The sequence below is a fragment of the Oncorhynchus kisutch genome, unplaced genomic scaffold (genome assembly GCF_002021735.2).
Source record: "Oncorhynchus kisutch isolate 150728-3 unplaced genomic scaffold, Okis_V2 scaffold2170, whole genome shotgun sequence".
Lineage (NCBI taxonomy): Eukaryota > Metazoa > Chordata > Actinopteri > Salmoniformes > Salmonidae > Oncorhynchus > Oncorhynchus kisutch.
This window is the reverse complement of record NW_022264115.1, coordinates 5,030-24,554: the sequence shown is the minus strand read 5'-3', so window position 1 is coordinate 24,554 and position 19,525 is coordinate 5,030. Positions and strand designations below refer to the sequence as shown.

The following is a 19,525-nucleotide window of genomic DNA, read 5'->3' as shown; positions in this document are numbered from 1 at the left end:
CGCACCTTCTTCAAGTCAAAAGTGTAAAAATGCTTTTAAACTTTTCAATCTTTGATAACGAAAAATACCTCTGTTTGGATTCTGTATCAGGGTAACATTTATACATTGATGTTCATTCATGGACAAGCTCATTGCTCATTGCCATGTCTTCAGGCCGCAGAGTAATCTATAAAGAATGTACATCAGCCAGCATTATCAGTCAGCTCTCTAAAGTAGTAGGGAGAGTCTCTTAGAAGGGGGTTTAAAACGGAACCCTGAAGACAAGAGAGAGAGGGAGAGGGCATGCCATGGGAGTGGTGTCAAGTGGCCGTTTGTCCAGCTGGCTAGTGTGTGTGTGTGTGTGTGTGTGTGTGTGTGTGTGTGTGTGTGCGTGCGTGCGTGCGTGCGTGCGTGCAAAAATACATGTGTGCCTTGTGTCCGTCTATGAATGTGTGTGTGAGACTGTTTTTGTGTGTGTGTCCATTCATTTGTGTATGTGTGTATGTGTGTGTGTTTAGAATCATTCCTTATCTTTGAAGAAGTGCCGGGATGGGATGGCTCACTTGCCGAGATGACTCCACTTCTCTGGTTCAGAGACAGGAGACAGGAGAGTGGCTGCCTGTCTATTTACAGAGGAGCCGGGACTCCAGTGCATCTACAACCAGTGGATATCCTAAGAGTCTTGTACTACAGGACGGCTGGCGTGAGGGGAGGGCTCTACTGCAGGGCAGCCAGTGCTAGAGGAGATCAGTGTATTGCTGTATATTTTAGGGCAGGGGTATAAAGTCTGTATGCTAGTACAATCAAGGTTAGAATGGGTCCAAGACTGGAGTGGGTCCAGGGCTGTAGCCCCAGCTCAGAGTGACGGTCCTCAGGTATTTCCTCCTAAGACAGCCAGGGTTGGAGTGGACCCAGAGGAGTGTTGGAGCTGCAAGTCAGAGCGGTGTATTTCAGAACAGACAGGGAAAAACCATCCAGGGCTTTATTACATCTACAACACAGGAGGGTGGATGAAGGGAGGTGTTGCCCTTCTTTGACCACTGTGTGTTCCAGGCAAGCTATCCAGGGCTACAGTGGATCTACAGCACCTGTTTCCTGTACATCCAGGACTGGCGGAGAGGAGAACTGGATCTGCCTACACTATAATTGATTGGATTTACATAACGCTTTTCAGTGTGCAAAGCGCTTTACATGCCGCTGTAGGCTACACCAGGCAGCTCTCCTTCTTCCCCGAGACACCAGCGGTCAGAGTGCTGTATGTCAGGACATCCAGAAGAAGAGTGGATCCAGTGCTATATCTGATCTAAAACCAAGGAAGAGCATGGAGGTTTGGATGAGACCGCTGTGTTCCTAGACCGCTGTGTTCCTAGACCGCTGTGTTCCTAGACCTCTGTGCTCCTAGACAGCTGTGTTCCTAGACCGCTGTGTTCCTAGACCGCTGTGTTCCTAGACCGCTGTGTTCCTAGACTGCTGTGTTCCACTGTATTAGAATCCTCTTGACTTTCTGAGAGGAACACGGCCATTATGACGGAGTGGACGCTCCTCAAACGTCTCCTGGACGCCGTCCACCAGCACTCCACCATGATTGGACGCCTCTGGCTCACCGTCATGGTGATCTTTCGCCTCCTCATCATTGCCGTGGCGACTGAGGACGTGTACGCCGATGAGCAGGAGATGTTTGTGTGCAACACCCTGCAGCCGGGCTGCGCCACAGTCTGCTATGATGCCTTCGCGCCCATCTCACAGCCGCGCTTCTGGGTCTTCCACATCATCAGCGTCTCGACTTCCGTCTCTCTGTTTATCATATATACGTGGCATAATCTGTCGAAGCTGCCGCAGGGACACAGCGGGCAGGGCCAGGGGGTTAACCCAAGGGACTTGCCTCGAGACGGGGGGAAGGATGGAGGTCGAGAGGCATTCAACCGGAGCTGTGACTCGGATAGCTGCTCCATCCGTTCACACCGGCACTTAGGTCACAGCTTGGCCAATGTCTTGGAGGGAATCACTGCCCAGAGTCAGAGCCTCCTAAAGGGAGCTGCCACCACTACAGCCACCACCGCCACGTCTCTAACCCAGGCCAGGGCTCGCGTCTACAGAAATAGCCACTACGATGCACCAGGGGGTCCTGGAGGTGGAGGAGGAACCGGAGGCGGTCCTCTCCAAGTACTACGTGTTCCATGTGTGTTTCCGGGCGCTGCTGGAGGTGGGCTTTGTCATGGCCCAGTGGTTCCTCTTCGGCTTCCGAGTGCCCGTCCACCTTTTGTGCAAGGCCCCACCCTGCACGCAGCCCGTGGACTGCTACGTGTCACGGCCCACAGAGAAAACCATCTTCCTCCTCTTCATGTTCTGCGTGGGGCTCTTCTGCATCCTCCTCAACCTTCTGGAGCTTAATCATCTAGGATGGAAGAAGATCAGACACTCAGTGAGGCTCAGGGAGGGAGGATCATGGGGGAATTATGGGGTAGAGAAAGGGGGGCAGGAAACCTTTGAGACTTTCTCTCCGACAGCCCCTCACAGATGTCGTCTCTGGGCCTTAGGGATGTCACCAGTACGACGTTGCTACCGAACTTGGATCTGGTAGTCGACCACCGGCCTGACTGGACCTGTGCTGGGAACTGTTCCCCATTTAATAAGGATGCTGATGCTGGTATAGAGACAGAGCTGCAGCTTCCCAACAACCAGGAGCTCCAGAGAGGAGAGACACAGCTTCTGAAGAGCAAAGGGAAGGGCTGGAAATCCAAGCTGCGCAGTACGGAGGTCTGGATATGAAGGAAAGAATTGAAACGCTGTATAGTTCTCTGGCATTATTCCATGACAACTACTAGGGAATGACTTGTTACAGGACGCTGTATTTGCAAGTCCATACAGATGTACTGTGGTACTCATCACTGGTAATGTTGTTTCCCAAGGAAATAGAGAAAATACACTGTGGATATGAGCCAACATTTGACCAAGCTTCCCTCAGCACTGTGCTGTTTACAACTGTGGTTCTCAAGCATTTATGACGCACAAAAACCTTTAGGAATAGTGGCACATGTTGACTGACTCAACATTTTTGACTAAAGCTAGAATAGAACAAGTCGTTTCAGCCACAACCCAAAAGATTTCAGCCCTCTCCTGCCATTTGGGAATCACTGGTCTATAGACATGATATACTTGGTGAGTCTTAAAACCTGAAATCCACTAAAAGGATGAAAATGTACACTTTCCACCAATGTTGTACTGTACCAAGGTCAGTTCTATGCGTGTTAATTGTCCTATATGTGGGAAATGCTACTTCGTAGCAGGGCTCTGAGCCCTCAATTATGAGGACTATTTATATCCTTTGTATAACTGAAGCTATGGAAGGGCTGAAGTCAATTCCATTTCCACTCAAGTCTATTCAGGAAAGGAATTCATTGTCCATCACTTTCAATACTTATGAGGATTTTTTTATGTTTTCATTCACTGGGTTGGTCGTTGGAATGGAACTGAGCCCAACCTGCTAAGGTGAGTGTATAGAGACTCATACATACTGGAACTGTGCTGTGTATGGTAGGAACAAATAAATACTGAAAAGGCAAATGTGTTAAAAGTTATTCAACTATTTTAAAACAACATCAAAGATGGCTCAGTATTTGCTTTTCATTTATTTACGCAATATACAGTACGTATGAATATATTCATTTACAACATCAATAAAACACATTTTATATAGATTATGTTCCAGAAAATAAATCAAATCCAAAAAGGAGGTGATGAAGTATGTACAGCCAGTTTCCATGGACTAAGTTTGGGGTGAAGTGACACTGAACAGAGAGGTTTCAGAGCTGGTTAAGTAGAGCAGAGAGAACAGTAACATTGGACATGGACATATAGTCCAGCTGTAGTGTTGGGGAGGTGTCATCTCAGTCATCACACAGTGGCTTTGTCCCAAATGGGACGGACACACACTGTCAACCATCAGACAGACACCTTAAGAAAGCAGCAGGCTATTACAGAACAGAAGGGTTGGGCTTCAGAACTATCTTCTTCCACAGTGAAGGTTTTTCCATTTCTTATGCTGCCTCCTACAAAAATCAGTTTTCTCTCTCACAATCAAATCCATGGCTACAGTCTTTCTTTTTAAATCATGCAAACAGGGGTTTTCCATATTCACTAGCAATATGAAAACAGTGTGTATTATCTTTAGATATGGTCCTACATTTCCCCTGTTGTTTAGTTCGTGTAGTTGGTCCAGAACATGGTTATACTTAGAGAAAGAAGATGCTTAAGAATGTTTAAGTGTATTTTGGTAGAAATACCCAATCCAGACTTTTGGGTAAAGGGAATGTCCACACACTATACAGTGGCTTTTTAAATACTGTTTTTCTAAATGAAAAAGGGAAACCAATGACCCTCCATGGTGATGATTCAGTTATGGCATTGTTGTTCCATCCTTCTGGAGTTATCCATTCTGTTGAATGGTGAACATATAAAGTCCAGAGCTATATATACACAGTACATAATACTTATTATAGGGCTCTGATGAATTCCATTCTCAGCAGAGAGAGAGAGAGGCTATTGGCAGTTAAAAACCAACTATCAGGCTAAAGAGACGTGTCAAATAGAAGGTCAGGTCAGAGCAACGCTGCACTTCCTAAATAAGCCCAGGGTTATCGGACTTCAGACATGATACTAGACAGGCATATCTCATTAAAGGCACACTTCATTGCTTCTATTTCTGGTCACCTGTGAGGCCTTAGATAACACCTGTTTGTTTTGAAGGCTTGAGAGTCTTTGCAAGTGCAAAGTACAAAGACAAAGAAGAGCCTGACTGATGTGAATCAAACAATGTTAGTTTGGTTTCAAGTGTGTAAGTACTTTGTGGCACTACCACAGGGGAAAGAAAAGTGACAAAGTATGCCTTTAATGTGTATCATTTTGAGACTTCGTTCAATCTACAATGGTGGTCTGACGTTACATGGCAGACAAACTGTTTCATCACATACAGTACATATCGTGGTCCATATCAATCTATTTATTCACCATCAGACGGTACTGTACTCTCATGGTGAAGGACATAGAAAGTGCAGTGCTTGAGGAGAAACTAGAAAACATACAGTATGTGCATGTCTGGAGGTGTGCGTTCAGGTCTAAAGCTTCAGTGCAATACAGACAACATTTTAAAAAGCACTTAAACGGTCCAAGTGGGTCAAGGCATTCACCCCCGTCTGACACAGAACAGTGGTACAGTCCTTAGAGGAGTCTTTACGTCACAGTAAGACCAGACCATGTAAACACAGAGAGAGAGAGGGACATTCAGAGTTGTAAAATCAGTTCCGTACAGTTTAAAAATATGTGTTTGGGATAACACTTAAGAGCACAACAGGCAGACAAGCAGGCAGACGGACAACAGGAACAACTCTGGGCACATGTTAAAGCCTATAATAACCTAGAACTAGGGACTAGAGTTTGTATTGGTCAGGTAACATGGTCAGGCATAACTCCTGGCCCTACAGATAACAGCAGAGAAAAGGAACAAAAAGACCACTCCTAACTCAACATCAACACTTGAAGAAGAGTTACACAGGAAAACCCTAACCAAACGGAGATGCACAGTAGCAATGTGGATTTTTCCAGGAGACTCCATTTTGTTTTCTCATGGTGGCAGATCATGAGAAAAGCATCATCTTTGATAACCTGGAATTACTTTTCTTCAGTTAGTCCACACCTGTTACACAGCGATTTTCAGGTGATTATTTTAGTCGTCTTGTCTGATGGCGTCACCTGTAGCTGCTCCAAATGGAACACAGTTTGGGGGAGGAACCCTGATTTTCACATTCCACAAACCATGAAAAGAACAATGTAGAAAATAAATATTGTAAAAGACAAAGAGAAAAGTAGTACACTTATTGAATGTCTGTGGCGAAAAGCAAGGCGTGGTCATCTGAGGAGGACTTTGATGAAGTGTGTTGTGATCAATTTCATATGACGATTTCATGGAGTTTGTGGTTTGGGTTAGGGGCTGTGTGGGTGCTGGGGTATTGGAGGGTTGGAGTCTGGGACTAGGGATTACATGTCGTTTTGACAATAAATTAGACATAGGTTTGTGCTAGGAGTTGTTGTGCTAGGAGTTGTTGTGCTGAGAGTTGTGCTGAAATCCCAAATAAACCCATATCCCCTCTAACCCCTACACACTCCTATTGATCTTAAAGGAATGGTATTAACACGATCTGATTAGCTTCACTCTGCCTTCTGATAGACTGCTTAGAATGTCCACTTCCTTCCTTATACCTGTCCAATCTTTTCAGATCTACAAAAGTGTCTAGGGTATAGGGTCGATTTGCGATTGAGTACTGTGTTTCTAAGGCTGAGGGTGTAAGGGTAGGGACTGGAGGCTGGGGGTTGATGACAGGATGCTTGAGGGTGGGGATTGAAGTCTGATGAAATGGACACTGTGTATAATCCCAAATCGACACCAAGACCCTGCACCCTATGCACCTGTGGAGATCTGAGCGGATCAGATCAAAATAACAAAATCCTCTCAGATCTCCACAGGTGCATAGGGTGTAGGGACCAGGGGAGGCTGTGTGGAGGTTGGGCTCTGGAGATTGGTCCCTGATTGGGTGGTGTCCTGTCCGTTCCTGTCTCACTGGGGCAGGGGTACGATAACCTCCACATAGTTGATTGGGAAGAAGCCAGAGTCTCCGTTTATCATGCCTTCGTACCAGTTGTCATCTATCTGGTTGGTGAGGATGATGATGTCACCCTCCTTAAAACCCAGCTCACCATCGTTCTCTGGCTCAAAGTCATACAGGGACCTGGCACACGGCTGGTCCAGCACCTCTGATTCTGGAGGGAGGGAGGAGAAGGGGTGGGGGGAGAGGGAGGATAAGGGGTGAGGGAGGAAGGAGAAGAGGTGAAGGGGGAGAGGGAAGGAGAGGGGGATGGGGGTAGGAGGAGAGGGGGTAAAAATAGAGAACTGTCAAACACCAGCATGTATCGTCTTCTGTTCCCTGTTCCCTCTTCCTCTGATAAGGATCTGATGTGGGTTGGTGCAGCAAAACAAATCCAACACATTAAGAAAAACAGACAGTGGTGTGATAGTGACAGTATGGAGGAGTAGAGGACAGTTACAGTAGACTGGGTTGTTGTTGGACCAAGGTATGAGGGTGTGCATGTGTGTGTGTGTGTGTGTGTGTGTGTGTGTGTGTGTGTGTGTGTGTGTGTGTGTGTGTGTGTGTGTGTGTGTGTGTGGTGTGTGTGTGTGTGTGTGTGTGTGTGTGTGTGTGTGTTACTCACGGTGGCCGTTGAAAGTGGGACTCTCTGGCCAGGACAGAGGGACGGTGGTGAAGGGATCAGCTGGGTGAGAGATGGATGGAGAAACATGGAGATGGAAGATGAGACAAGCACCAACAAACACAATGCCTGCAACTTTCCTGAAATTCCCAGGTTTTCCAGAAATCCTCAAAGGATGACCCCCGGTTTTCCTGCTTTTTCAATCCCGATTCCAGGAATCTTCCAACACAATTTTTTTGCTGTTGAAATATACGTGAATTTTGCGACCCTTACCCTACTCATGACATGATTACTCCTGCCATGGTTGAAACAGCAACCAATATCTGATGAATGAATAATAAATTGACTGATGCCTCCTGAGTGGCGCACTGCATCGCAGTGCTAGATGCGTTACTACAGACCCGGGTTTGATCCCAGGCTGTGTTGCAGCTGGCCGCGACCGGGAGACCCATGAGGCGGCGCACAATTGGCCCAGCGTAGTCCGGGTTAGGGGAGGGTTTGGCCGGACAGGATGTAATTGTCCCATCGCGCTCTAGCGGCTCCTTGTGGCGGGCCAGGTGCATGCACGCTGACTTCGGCCGCCAGCTGTACAGTGTTTCCTCCGACACGTTGGTGCGGCTGGCTTCCGGGTTAAGCGAGCAGTGTGTCAAGAAGCAGTGAGGCTTGGCGGGGTCGTGTTTCGGAGGACGCATGGCTCTCGACCTTCACTTCTCCCGAGTCCGTACAGGAGTTGCAGCGATGGGACAAGACTATAACTACCAATTGGACATCACAAAAATAAACTGACTGACAAACTTTAATCTGAGGGGATAACAGCTTTTATCTTAATATGTTAAACCTATTACAGATGTGATCTTTTCAGTGTGCTATTTGTAACTGCTCTTAGCGGTGTAGGGTGAAGTTGACCTTAGACGCTGATCCTGGGGCAGTTTTGCATTTCTCCCACTAATGGTTTAACCCAGAGCAATTTTCATGGAGGTTGTTACACCCTCTAACCACATGAGGGCAGAAAACAGATTTTTTAAAGTCACATTGATGGGGCCAGAGAACTTGCAAGTTATTACTTGGCTAAAAATGATCATGACTTCACAGGAGTTTTGATTTGTCTCAGATTATCTCTAGAGAGGCAGAATAAGTCATTTTTAAGACTATGTATGGGTGCGACACCTGTTTGATGTGATCAGTCCAAGTATACCTACTTTTCCCATTTCCATTTACTGTGTGGTTGATCTGGATGTCTGCAAAGAACCACAGACACATATAACATGACTTATGACTTGGGAAAAATAACAGTGGGTGAAAGGATAACATGGACAAACTGATGGGGCTGATCAAAACAAATATGAGCAGAATGATACACAAACACACAGACAAACACACACACTACCGTACAGTACAGTACCTGAGGACTTGAGTGAGGAGCTATATGATCCATTGTGTTGAGTGTTGTCTATGGTCTCAATGCTGCTCATGATGGACTTTGGTTTAAATTCTCTCTTCGGTCGACTGCTGGCTGAGGATATCCTGTGGGAGGCATTATGATGTTATCCACTGTGGCCCAACAACATGTGTACATTACTGGCTGAGGATACCCTGTGAGAGGCATTATGATGTTATCCACTGTGGCCCAACAACATGTGTACATTACTGGCTGAGGATACCCTGTGAGAGGCATTATGATGCTATCCACTGTGGCCCAACAACATGTGTACATTACTGGCTGAGGATACCCTGTGAGAGGCATTATGATGCTATCCACTGTGGCCCAACAACATGTATACATTACTGGTTGAGGAGACCCTGTGAGAGGCATTATGATGTTATCCACTGTGGCCCAACAACATGTGTACATTACTGGCTGCATAGTCTAAAGTGGTTTCCTCCTGTCCTTGTCCTGTTTCCTTCAACTGGTTGGTTTTCCTTCAATTTGGTTTTCAATTTAGTGCAATTAGAATATGAACTGAGGATGATTTTTTATTCAGGCAGTGAATTTCAACTTGAATCAGAATTACTGAATTGAAAACTGAAAAGGTGAAAGCAAAATGGCGGATGCTCACTAGGGAGTTGCTTTCACGTGTCCAGCTCTTTCACATCAGTGCAGAATAAGGGAAGGAGACGAGGAGGCAGGCTGTTTAGGGACTGTGGAGTGTGATAGCTGTAGTTAGTTAGTTGCCTGTTTTGTAGTTGGGTGTTGAGGTCTTCTAGGATCTCCAAGGACTGACGGTGGTAGTCTAACGCCGCTTCAACCAACGCTGACAGCTGACTCACCTGCTCCACCTACCAAACACACAACACAAGAATATTATCCATCTTATCAAGCACTTTATCTTGTATGAAGAACATGTAGTGAACTATTTCTTGGTAAGATTGACATTGCGATTGTACTGTAAAGTGCTGCACTTTGTGACAACTGTTGTTGTCAATACGGGATAGACAACTGGTTCAACAGGTGTGGACTAACAGTGAAATGCTTTCTGATGGGAAAGAAAATAGAGAAATAATAGAAAAGTAAAACACGTAATAATAAAAGCAATAATAGATACATAATGAGTAACTATAACTTGTAACTTATAGACAAAAGCTACCAGTACTGAGTGGATGATAACTTACTTATATACAAGAGGTACCAGTACTGAGTTGATGTGCAGGGGTATGAGGTAATAACTTGGCTACATACAAGAGGTACCAGTACTGAGTTGATGTGCAGGGGTATGAGGTAATAACTTGGCTACATACAAGAGGTACCAGTACTGAGTTGATGTGCAGGGGTATGAGGTAATAACTTGGCTACATACAAGAGGTACCAGTACTGAGTTGATGTGCAGGGGTATGAGGTAATAACTTGGCTACATACAAGAGGTACCAGTACTGAGTTGATGTGCAGGGGTATGAGGTAATAACTTGGCTACATACAAGAGGTACCAGTACTGAGTTGATGTGCAGGGGTATGAGGTAATAACTTGGCTACATACAAGAGGTACCAGTACTGAGTTGATGTGCAGGGGTATGAGGTAATAACTTGGCTACATACAAGAGGTACCAGTACTGAGTTGATGTGCAGGGGTATGAGGTAATAACTTGGCTACATACAAGAGGTACCAGTACTGAGTTGATGTGCAGGGGTATGAGGTAATAACTTGGCTACATACAAGAGGTACCAGTACTGAGTTGATGTGCAGGGGTATGAGGTAATAACTTGGCTACATACAAGAGGTACCAGTACTGAGTTGATGTGCAGGGGTATGAGGTAATAACTTGGCTATATACAAGAGGTACCAGTACTGAGTTGATGTGCAGGGGTATGAGGTAATAACTTGGCTACATACAAGAGGTACCAGTACTGAGTTGATGTGCAGGGGTATGAGGTAATAACTTGGCTATATACAAAAGGTACCAGTACTGAGTTGATGTGCAGGGGTATGAGGTAATAACTTGGCTACATACAAGAGGTACCAGTACTGAGTTGATGTGCAGGGGTATGAGGTAATAACTTGGCTACATACAAAAGGTACCAGTACTGAGTTGATGTGAAGGGGTATGAGGTAATAACTTGGCTATATACAAGAGGTACCAGTACTGAGTTGATGTGCAGGGGTATGAGGTAATAACTTGGCCATATACAAGAGGTACCAGTACTGAGTTAATGTGCAGGGGTATGAGGTAATAACTTGGATATATACAAAAGGTACCAGTACTGAGTTGATGTGCAGGGGTATGAGGTAATAACTTGGCTACATACAAAAGGTACCAGTACTGAGTTGATGTGCAAGGGTATGAGGTAATAACTTGGCTATATACAAGAGGTACCAGTACTGAGTTGATGTGCAGGGGTATGAGGTAATAACTTGGCTACATACAAGAGGTACCAGTACTGAGTTGATGTGCAGGGTATGAGGTAATAACTTGGCTATATACAAGGGGTACCAGTACTAGGTTGATGTGCAGGGGTATGAGGTAATAACTTGGCTATATACAAGAGGTACCAGTACTGAGTTGATGTGCAGGGGTATTAGGTAATAACTTGGCTATATACAAGAGGTACCAGTACTGAGTTGATGTGCAGGGGTATGAGGTAATAACTTGGCTATATACAAGGGGTACCAGTACTAGGTTGATGTGCAGGGGTATGAGGTAATAACTTGGCTATATACAAGAGGTACCAGTACTGAGTTGATGTGCAGGGGTATGAGGTAATAACTTGGCTACATACAAGAGGTACCAGTACTGAGTTGATGTGCAGGGGTATGAGGTAATAACTTGGCTATATACAAGGGGTACCAGTACTAGGTTGATGTGCAGGGGTATGAGGTAATAACTTGGCTATATACAAGAGGTACCAGTACTGAGTTGATGTGCAGGGGTATTAGGTAATAACTTGGCTATATACAAGAGGTACCAGTACTGAGTTGATGTGCAGGGGTATGAGGTAATAACTTGGCTATATACAAGGGGTACCAGTACTAGGTTGATGTGCAGGGGTATGAGGTAATAACTTGGCTATATACAAGAGGTACCAGTACTGAGTTGATGTGCAGGGGTATTAGGTAATAACTTGCTATATACAAGAGGTACCAGTACTAGGTGATGTGCAGGGGTCTGAGGTAATAACTTGGCTATTATACAAGGGTACCAGTACTAGGTTGATGTGCAGGGGTATGAGGTAATAACTTGGCTATATACAAGGGGTACCAGTACTAGGTTGATGTGCAGGGGTATGAGGTAATAACTTGGCTATATACAAGAGGTACCAGTACTGAGTTGATGTGCAGGGGTATTAGGTATAACTTGGCTATATACAGAGGTACAGTACTGAGATTTGATGTGCAGGGGTCTGAGGTAATAACTTGGCTATATACAAGAGGTACCAGTACTGAGTAAATGTGCAGGGTAATGAGGTATAAACTTGGCTATAGACAAGAGGTGCCAGTACTGCGTTGATGTGCGCAGGGGGTAGAGGTAATAACTTGGCTATATACAGAGGCTAACCAGTACTGAGTTAATGGTGCAGGGGGTATGAGGTAATAACTTGGCTATATACAAGGGGTATACCAGTACTGAAGTTAATGTGCAGGGGTATGAGGTAATCACTTGGCGATATTACAAGGGGTGTACCAGTACTAGGTTGATGCTGGCAGGGGTATGATGGTAATAACTTGGCTACATACAAAGGGGGGTACCAGTACTAGGTTGATGTGCAGGGGTAGGAGGTAATAACTTGGCTATATAAAGAGGTACCAGTTACTCTGAGTTGATTGCAGGGGTATTAATGTAATAACTTGGCTATATACAAGGGGTACCAGTACTAGGTTGATGTGCAGGGGTATGAGGTAATAACTTGGCTATATACAAGAGGGTACCAGTACTAGTTGATGTTGGCAGGGGGTATGAGGTAATAACTTGGCTATATACAAGAGGTACCAGTAACTGAGTTGATGTGCAGGGGGTCATTAGGTAACAACTTGGCTATATACAAGAGGTCCAAGTACTGAGTTGATGTGCAGGGGTATGAGGTAAGTAACTTGGCTATATACAAGAGGTACCAGTACTGAGTTAATGTGCAGGGGTATGAGGTATAACTTGGCTATATACAAGAGTTGCCAGTACTGAGTTGATGTGGCAGGGGTATGAGGTAATAACTTGGGCTATAATACAAGGGGTAACCAGTTCTAGGTTGATGTGCAGGGGGTATGAGGTAATAACTTGGATATATACAAAAGGGTACCAGTACTGAGGTTGATGTGCAGGGGTAATGAGGTAATATACTTGGCTACATACAAAAGGTACCAGTACTGAGTTGATGTGCAAGGGTATGAGGTAATAACTTGGCTATATACAAGAGGTACCAGTACTGAGTTGATGTGCAGGGGTATGAGGTAATAACTTGGCTACATACAAGAGGTACCAGTACTGAGTTAATGTGCAGGGGTATGAGGTAATAACTTGGCTATATACAAGGGGTACCAGTACTGAGTTAATGTGCAGGGGTATGAGGTAATAACTTGGCTATTACAAGGGGTACCAGTACTAGGTTGATGTGCAGGGGTATGAGGTAATAACTTGGCTATATACAAGGGGTACCAGTACTAGGTTGATGTGCAGGGGTATGAGGTAATAACTTGGCTATATACAAGAGGTACCAGTACTGAGTTGATGTGCAGGGGTATGAGGTAATAACTTGGCTATATACAAGAGGTACCAGTACTGAGTTGATGTGCAGGGGTATGAGGTAATAACTTGGCTATATACAAAAAGGTACCAGTACTGAGTTAATGTGCAGGGGTATGAGGTAATAACTTGGCTATATACAAGAGGTGCCAGTACTGAGTTGATGTGCAGGGGTATGAGGTAATAACTTGGCTATATACAAGAGGTACCAGTACTAGGTTGATGTGCAGGGGTCTGAGGTAATAACTTGGCTATATACAAGGGGTACCAGTACTAGGTTGATGTGCAGGGGTATGAGGTAATAACTTGGCTATATACAAGGGGTACCAGTACTAGGTTGATGTGCAGGGGTATGAGGTAATAACTTGGCTATATACAAGAGGTACCCGTACTGAGTTGATGTGCAGGGGTATGAGGTAATAACTTGGCTATATACAAGAGGTACCAGTACTAGGTTGATGTGCAGGGGTCTGAGGTAATAACTTGGCTATATACAAGGGGTACCAGTACTAGGTTGATGTGCAGGGGTATGAGGTAATAACTTGGCTATATACAAGGGGTACCAGTACTAGGTTGATGTGCAGGGGTATGAGGTAATAACTTGGCTATATACAAGAGGTACCAGTACTGAGTTGATGTGCAGGGGTATTAGGTAATAACTTGGCTATATACAAGAGGTACCAGTACTGAGTTGATGTGCAGGGGTATGAGGTAATAACTTGGCTATATACAAGGGGTACCAGTTCTAGGTTGATGTGCAGGGGTATGAGGTAATAACTTGGATATATACAAAAGGTACCAGTACTGAGTTGATGTGCAGGGGTATGAGGTAATAACTTGGCTACATACAAAAGGTACCAGTACTGAGTTGATGTGCAAGGGTATGAGGTAATAACTTGGCTATATACAAGAGGTACCAGTACTGAGTTGATGTGCAGGGGTATGAGGTAATAACTTGGCTACATACAAGAGGTACCAGTACTGAGTTGATGTGCAAGGGTATGAGGTAATAACTTGGCTATATACAAGAGGTACCAGTACTGAGTTGATGTGCAGGGGTATGAGGTAATAACTTGGCTACATACAAGAGGTACCAGTACTGAGTTGATGTGCAGGGTATGAGGTAATAACTTGGCTACATACAAAAGGTACCAGTACTGAGTTGATGTGCAAGGGTATGAGGTAATAACTTGGCTATATACAAGAGGTACCAGTACTGAGTTGATGTGCAGGGGTATGAGGTAAAACTTGGCTATATACAAGAGGTGCCAGTACTGAGTTGATGTGCAGGGGTATGAGGTAATAACTTGGCTATATACAAGGGTACCAGTACTAGGTTGATGTGCAGGGGTATGAGGTAATAAACTTGGCTATATACAAGGGGTACCAGTACTAGGTTGATGTGCAGGGGTATGAGGGTAATAACTTGGCTATATACAAGAGGTACCAGTACTGAGTTGATGTGCAGGGGTATGAGGTAATAACTTGGCTATATACAAGAGGTACCAGTACTAGGTTGATGTGCAGGGGTCTGCTGTAGGTAATAACTTGGCTATACAAGGGGTACCAGTACTAGGTTGATGTGCAGGGGTATGAGGTAATAACTTGGCTATATACAAGAGGTACCAGTACTAGGTTGATGTGCAGGGGTATGAGGTAATAACTTGGCTATATACAAGAGGTACCAGTACTGAGTTGATGTGCAGGGGTATTAGGTAATAACTTGGCTATATACAAGAGGTACCAGTACTGAGTTGATGTGCAGGGGTATGAGGTAATAACTTGGCTATATACAAGGGGTACCAGTTCTAGGTGATGTGCAGGGGTATGAGGTAATAACTTGGATATATACAAAAGGTACCAGTACTGAGTTGATGTGCAGGGGTATGAGGTAATAACTTGGCTACATACAAAAGGTACCAGTACTGAGTTGATGTGCAAGGGTATGAGGTAATAACTTGGCTATATACAAGAGGTACCAGTACTGAGTTGATGTGCAGGGGTATGAGGTAATAACTTGGCTACATACAAGAGGTACCAGTACTGAGTTGATGTGCAAGGGTATGAGGTAATAACTTGGCTATATACAAGAGGTACCAGTACTGAGTTGATGTGCAGGGGTATGAGGTAATAACTTGGCTACATACAAGAGGTACCAGTACTGAGTTGATGTGCAGGGGTATGAGGTAATAACTTGGCTATATACAAGGGGTACCAGTACTGAGTTAATGTGCAGGGGTATGAGGTAATAACTTGGCTATATTACAAGGGGTACCAGTACTAGGTTGATGTGCAGGGGTATGAGGTAATAACTTGGCTATATACAAGGGGTACCAGTACTAGGTTGATGTGCAGGGGTATGAGGTAATAACTTGGCTATATACAAGAGGTACCAGTACTGAGTTGATGTGCAAGGGTATGAGGTAATAACTTGGCTATATACAGAGGTACCAGTACTGAGTTGATGTGCAGGGGTATGAGGTAATAACTTGGCTACATACAAGAGGTACCAGTACTGAGTTGATGTGCAAGGGTATGTAGGTAATAACTTGGCTATATACAAGAGGTACCAGTACTGAGTTGATGTGCAGGGGTATGAGGTAATAACTTGGCTACATACAAGAGGTACCCCTGAGTGATGTGAGGGGTATGAGGGGTATGAGGTAATAACTTGGCTATATACAAAAGGTACCAGTACTGAGTTAATGTGCAGGGGTATGAGGTAATAACTGGCTATATACAAGGGGTGCCAGTACTGAGTTGATGTGCAGGGGTATGAGGTAATAACTTGGCTATATACAAGAGGTACCAGTACTAGGTTGATGTGCAGGGGTCTGAGGTAATAACTTGGCTATATACAAGGGGTACCAGTACTAGGTTGATGTGCAGGGGTATGAGGAGGTAATAACTTGGCTATATACAAGGGGTACCAGTACTAGGTTGATGTGCAGGGGTATGAGGTAATAACTTGGCTATATACAAGACAAGAGGTACCAGTACTGAGTTGATGTGCAGGGGGTATGAGGTAATAACTTGGCTATATACAAGAGGTACCAGTACTAGGTTGATGTGCAGGGGTCTGAGGTAATAACTTGGCTATATACAAGGGGTACCAGTACTAGGTTGATGTGCAGGGGTATGAGGTAATAACTTGGCTATATTACAAGGGGTACCAGTACTAGGTTGATGTGCAGGGGTATGAGGTAATAACTTGGCTATATACAAGAGGTACCAGTACTGAGTTGATGTGCAGGGGTATTAGGTAATAACTTGGCTATATACAAGAGGTACCAGTACTGAGTTGATGTGCAGGGGTATGAGGTAATAACTTGGCTATATACAAGAGGTACCAGTACTGAGTTAATGTGCAGGGGTATGAGGTAATAACTTGGCTATATACAAGAGGTGCCAGTACTGAGTTGATGTGCAGGGGTATGAGGTAATAACTTGGCTATATACAAGGGGTGGTCCAGTTCTAGGTTGATGGCAGGGTATGAGGTAATAACTTGGCTACATACAAGAGGTACCAGTACTAGGTTGATGTGCAGGGGTATGAGGTAATAACTTGGCTATATACAAGGGGTACCAGTACTAGGTTGATGTGCAGGGGTATGAGGTAATAACTTGCTACATACAAGGGGTACCAGTACTAGGTTGATGTGCAGGGGTATGAGGTAATAACTTGGCTACATACAAGGGGTACCAGTACTAGGTTGATGTGCAGGGGTATGAGGTAATAACTTGGCTACATACAAGGGGTACCAGTACTAGGTTGATGTGCAGGGGTATGAGGTATAACTTGGCTACATACAAGGGGTACCAGTACTAGTGTAACGGCGTTCGTCTGTTGAAGGAGAGTCGGACAGAAAGCAGCGTGGTGGTTACTCATGTCTTTTAATGAAGATATAGCAATACACGAAATAACTTAAATACAAAAACAACAAACGAAACGTGAAAACCTATACAGCCTGTCTGGTGCTAACTAACACAAAGACAGGAACAATCACCACAAATACACAGTGAAACCCCGGCTACCTAAATATGGTTCCCAATCAGAGACCACAAGAATCACCTGACTCTGATTGAGAACCGCCTCAGGCAGCCAAGCCTATGCTAGACACACCCTAATCAGCCACAATCCCAATGCCTACAAAAACCCCCATACGACAACACAATAAGCCCAGTCACACCTGGCCTGAACAAATAATTAAAGAAAACACAAAATACTAAGACCAAGGCGTGACAGAACCCCCCCCCCCCCAAGGTGCGGACTCCCGGACGCACCTCAAAACCATAGGGAGGGTCCGGTGGGCGTCTGTCCATGGTGGTGGCTCCGGCTCGGGACGTGGACCCCACTCCATTAATGTCATAGTTCCTCCCCTTCGCGTCCTGGGATAATCCACCCTCGCCGCCGACCATGGCCTAATAGTCCTCACCCAGAACCCCACTGGACTGAGGGGCAGCTCGTGGCTGAGGGGCAGCTCGGGACTGAGGCAGCTCGGAACTGAGGGGAAGCTCGGGACTGAGGGGAAGCTCGGGACTGAGGGGCAGCTCGGGACTGAGGGGCAGCTCGGGACTGAGGGGGGCCCGGGACTGAGGGGAAACCCAGTACTGAGGGGAAGCCCAGTACTGAGAGGAAGCCCAGTACTGAGAGGAAGCCCAGTACTGAGAGGAAGCCCAGTACTGAGATGAAGCTCAGGCAGGTAGTTGGCTCCGGCAGATCCTGGCGGCTGGCGGATCTGGAGAGAGTCTGGTTGACTGGCAGATCTGGAAGAATCTGGTGACTGGCAGATCTGGAAGAAGATGGCTGACTGGCTGAGGCAGATCTGGAAGAATCTGGTTGACTGGCAGATCTGGAAGAATTGGCTTGACTTGACTGGCAGATCTGGCTGCTCCATGCAAACTGGCAGCTCTGGCTGCTCCATGCAGACTGGAAGCTCTATGCAGACTGACAGCTCAGGCTGTTCCATGCAGGCTGACGGCTCTGGCTGCTCCATGCAGGCTGACAGCTCTGGCTGCTCCATACAGGCTGACGGCTCTGGCTGCTCCATGCAGGCTGACGGCTCTGGCTGCTCCATGCAGGCTGACAGCTCTGGCTGCTCCATGCAGGCTGACAGCTCTGGCTGCTCCATGCAGGCTGACAGCTCTGGCTGCTCCATGCAGGCTGACAGCTCTGGCTGCGCTGAACAGGCAGGAGGCTCCGGCGCAGCGCAGGAGAGGAGACAGGCTCTGGCTGCGCTGAACAGGCGGGAGACTCCGACAGCGCAGGAGAGGAGGAAAACGCTGGCTGCGCTGAACAGGGGGAGGCTCTGACAGCGCTAGAGAGAAGGATGGCTCTGGCTGTGTTGAACAGGCGAGGCGCACTGAAGGCCTGGTGCGTGGTGCTGGAACTGGTGGTACTGGATCGAGGACACGCACAGGAGCCTGGTGCGGGGAGTTGCCACCGGAGGGCTGGTGTGTGAAGGTGGCACGGATGGACCTGACCGTGAAGGTGTACTGGAGAGCCTGAGAGCAGGGCTGGCACAGGACGTGCAAGGCTAGGTAGGTACACAGGAGGCCTAGTGCGTGAGGCTGGCACACTCTTCACCAGCCGACTAACACGCACCTCAGGACGAGTATGGAGCGCTGACCCAGGTGCCATCAAATCCCTGACACGCTCCGTCGGACGAATATCATATCTAAAGCACCAAATAGCAACTCCCTCATAACTCTCTCCTCCACTTTCCCCATTAACTCCTTCACAGTCTCTGCTTCGCTCACCTCCAACACCGGCTCTGGTTCTGGTCTCCTCCTTGGCTCCTCACGATAAACGGGTGTGTGGTGGGTGATTCTGTAACGGCGTTCGTCTGTTGAAGGAGAGTCGGACCGAAATGCAGCGTGGTGGTTACTCATGTCTTTTAATGAAGATATAGCGATACACAAAATAACTTAAATACAAAACAACAAACGAAACGTGAAAACCTATACAGCCTGTCTGGTGCTAACTAACACAAAGACAGGAACAATCACCCACAAAATACACAGTGAAACCCCGGCTACCTAATATGGTTCCCAATCAGAGACCACAAGAATCACCTGACTCTGATTGAGAACCGCCTCAGGCAGCCAAGCCTATGCTAGA

At 46.0% G+C, this 19,525-nt stretch overlaps 2 protein-coding genes across 2 annotated transcripts; one reads left to right on the top strand and one right to left on the bottom strand.

The window, feature by feature from the left end:
- The first annotated feature begins 750 nt into the window (after nt 1–750).
- LOC109884222 (gap junction delta-2 protein-like) lies at nt 751–2,756 on the top strand. The gene is made up of 4 exons (XM_031819461.1): nt 751–1,834; nt 1,892–2,028; nt 2,129–2,454; nt 2,487–2,756. Exons 1-4 carry the CDS (start codon nt 1,504–1,506, stop codon nt 2,746–2,748), a joined length of 1,056 nt encoding a protein of 351 aa, XP_031675321.1. The 5' UTR covers nt 751–1,503; the 3' UTR covers nt 2,749–2,756.
- An 833-nt stretch (nt 2,757–3,589) lies between these two features.
- On the bottom strand, nt 3,590–19,213 carry LOC109884224 (endophilin-A3-like). The gene is made up of 6 exons (XM_031819460.1): nt 19,165–19,213; nt 9,413–9,516; nt 8,642–8,763; nt 8,439–8,477; nt 7,243–7,302; nt 3,590–6,792 (listed from the first exon to the last, which is right to left on the bottom strand). The coding sequence occupies exons 3-6, from the start codon at nt 8,709–8,711 to the stop codon at nt 6,590–6,592; spliced, it is 372 nt and encodes a 123-aa protein (XP_031675320.1). The 5' UTR covers nt 8,712–8,763; nt 9,413–9,516; nt 19,165–19,213; the 3' UTR covers nt 3,590–6,589.
- Between the last annotated feature and the right edge of the window lie 312 nt (nt 19,214–19,525).

Coding starts and splice junctions, on each gene's coding strand:
- LOC109884224 (XM_031819460.1), bottom strand. CDS start 8,711: ATGAGCAGCATTGAGACCATAGACAACACTCAACACAATGGATCATAT. Junction 8,478..8,641: donor CTCCTCACTCAAGTCCTCAG/GTACTGTACTGT, acceptor GGTTCTTTGCAG/ACATCCAGATCAACCACACA. Junction 7,303..8,438: donor AGTAAATGGAAATGGGAAAA/GTAGGTATACTT, acceptor TCTCTCACCCAG/CTGATCCCTTCACCACCGTC.
- LOC109884222 (XM_031819461.1), top strand. CDS start 1,504: ATGACGGAGTGGACGCTCCTCAAACGTCTCCTGGACGCCGTCCACCAG. Junction 1,835..1,891: donor GCAGGGACACAGCGGGCAGG/GCCAGGGGGTTA, acceptor ATGGAGGTCGAG/AGGCATTCAACCGGAGCTGT. Junction 2,029..2,128: donor AGGGAGCTGCCACCACTACA/GCCACCACCGCC, acceptor GAGGAACCGGAG/GCGGTCCTCTCCAAGTACTA.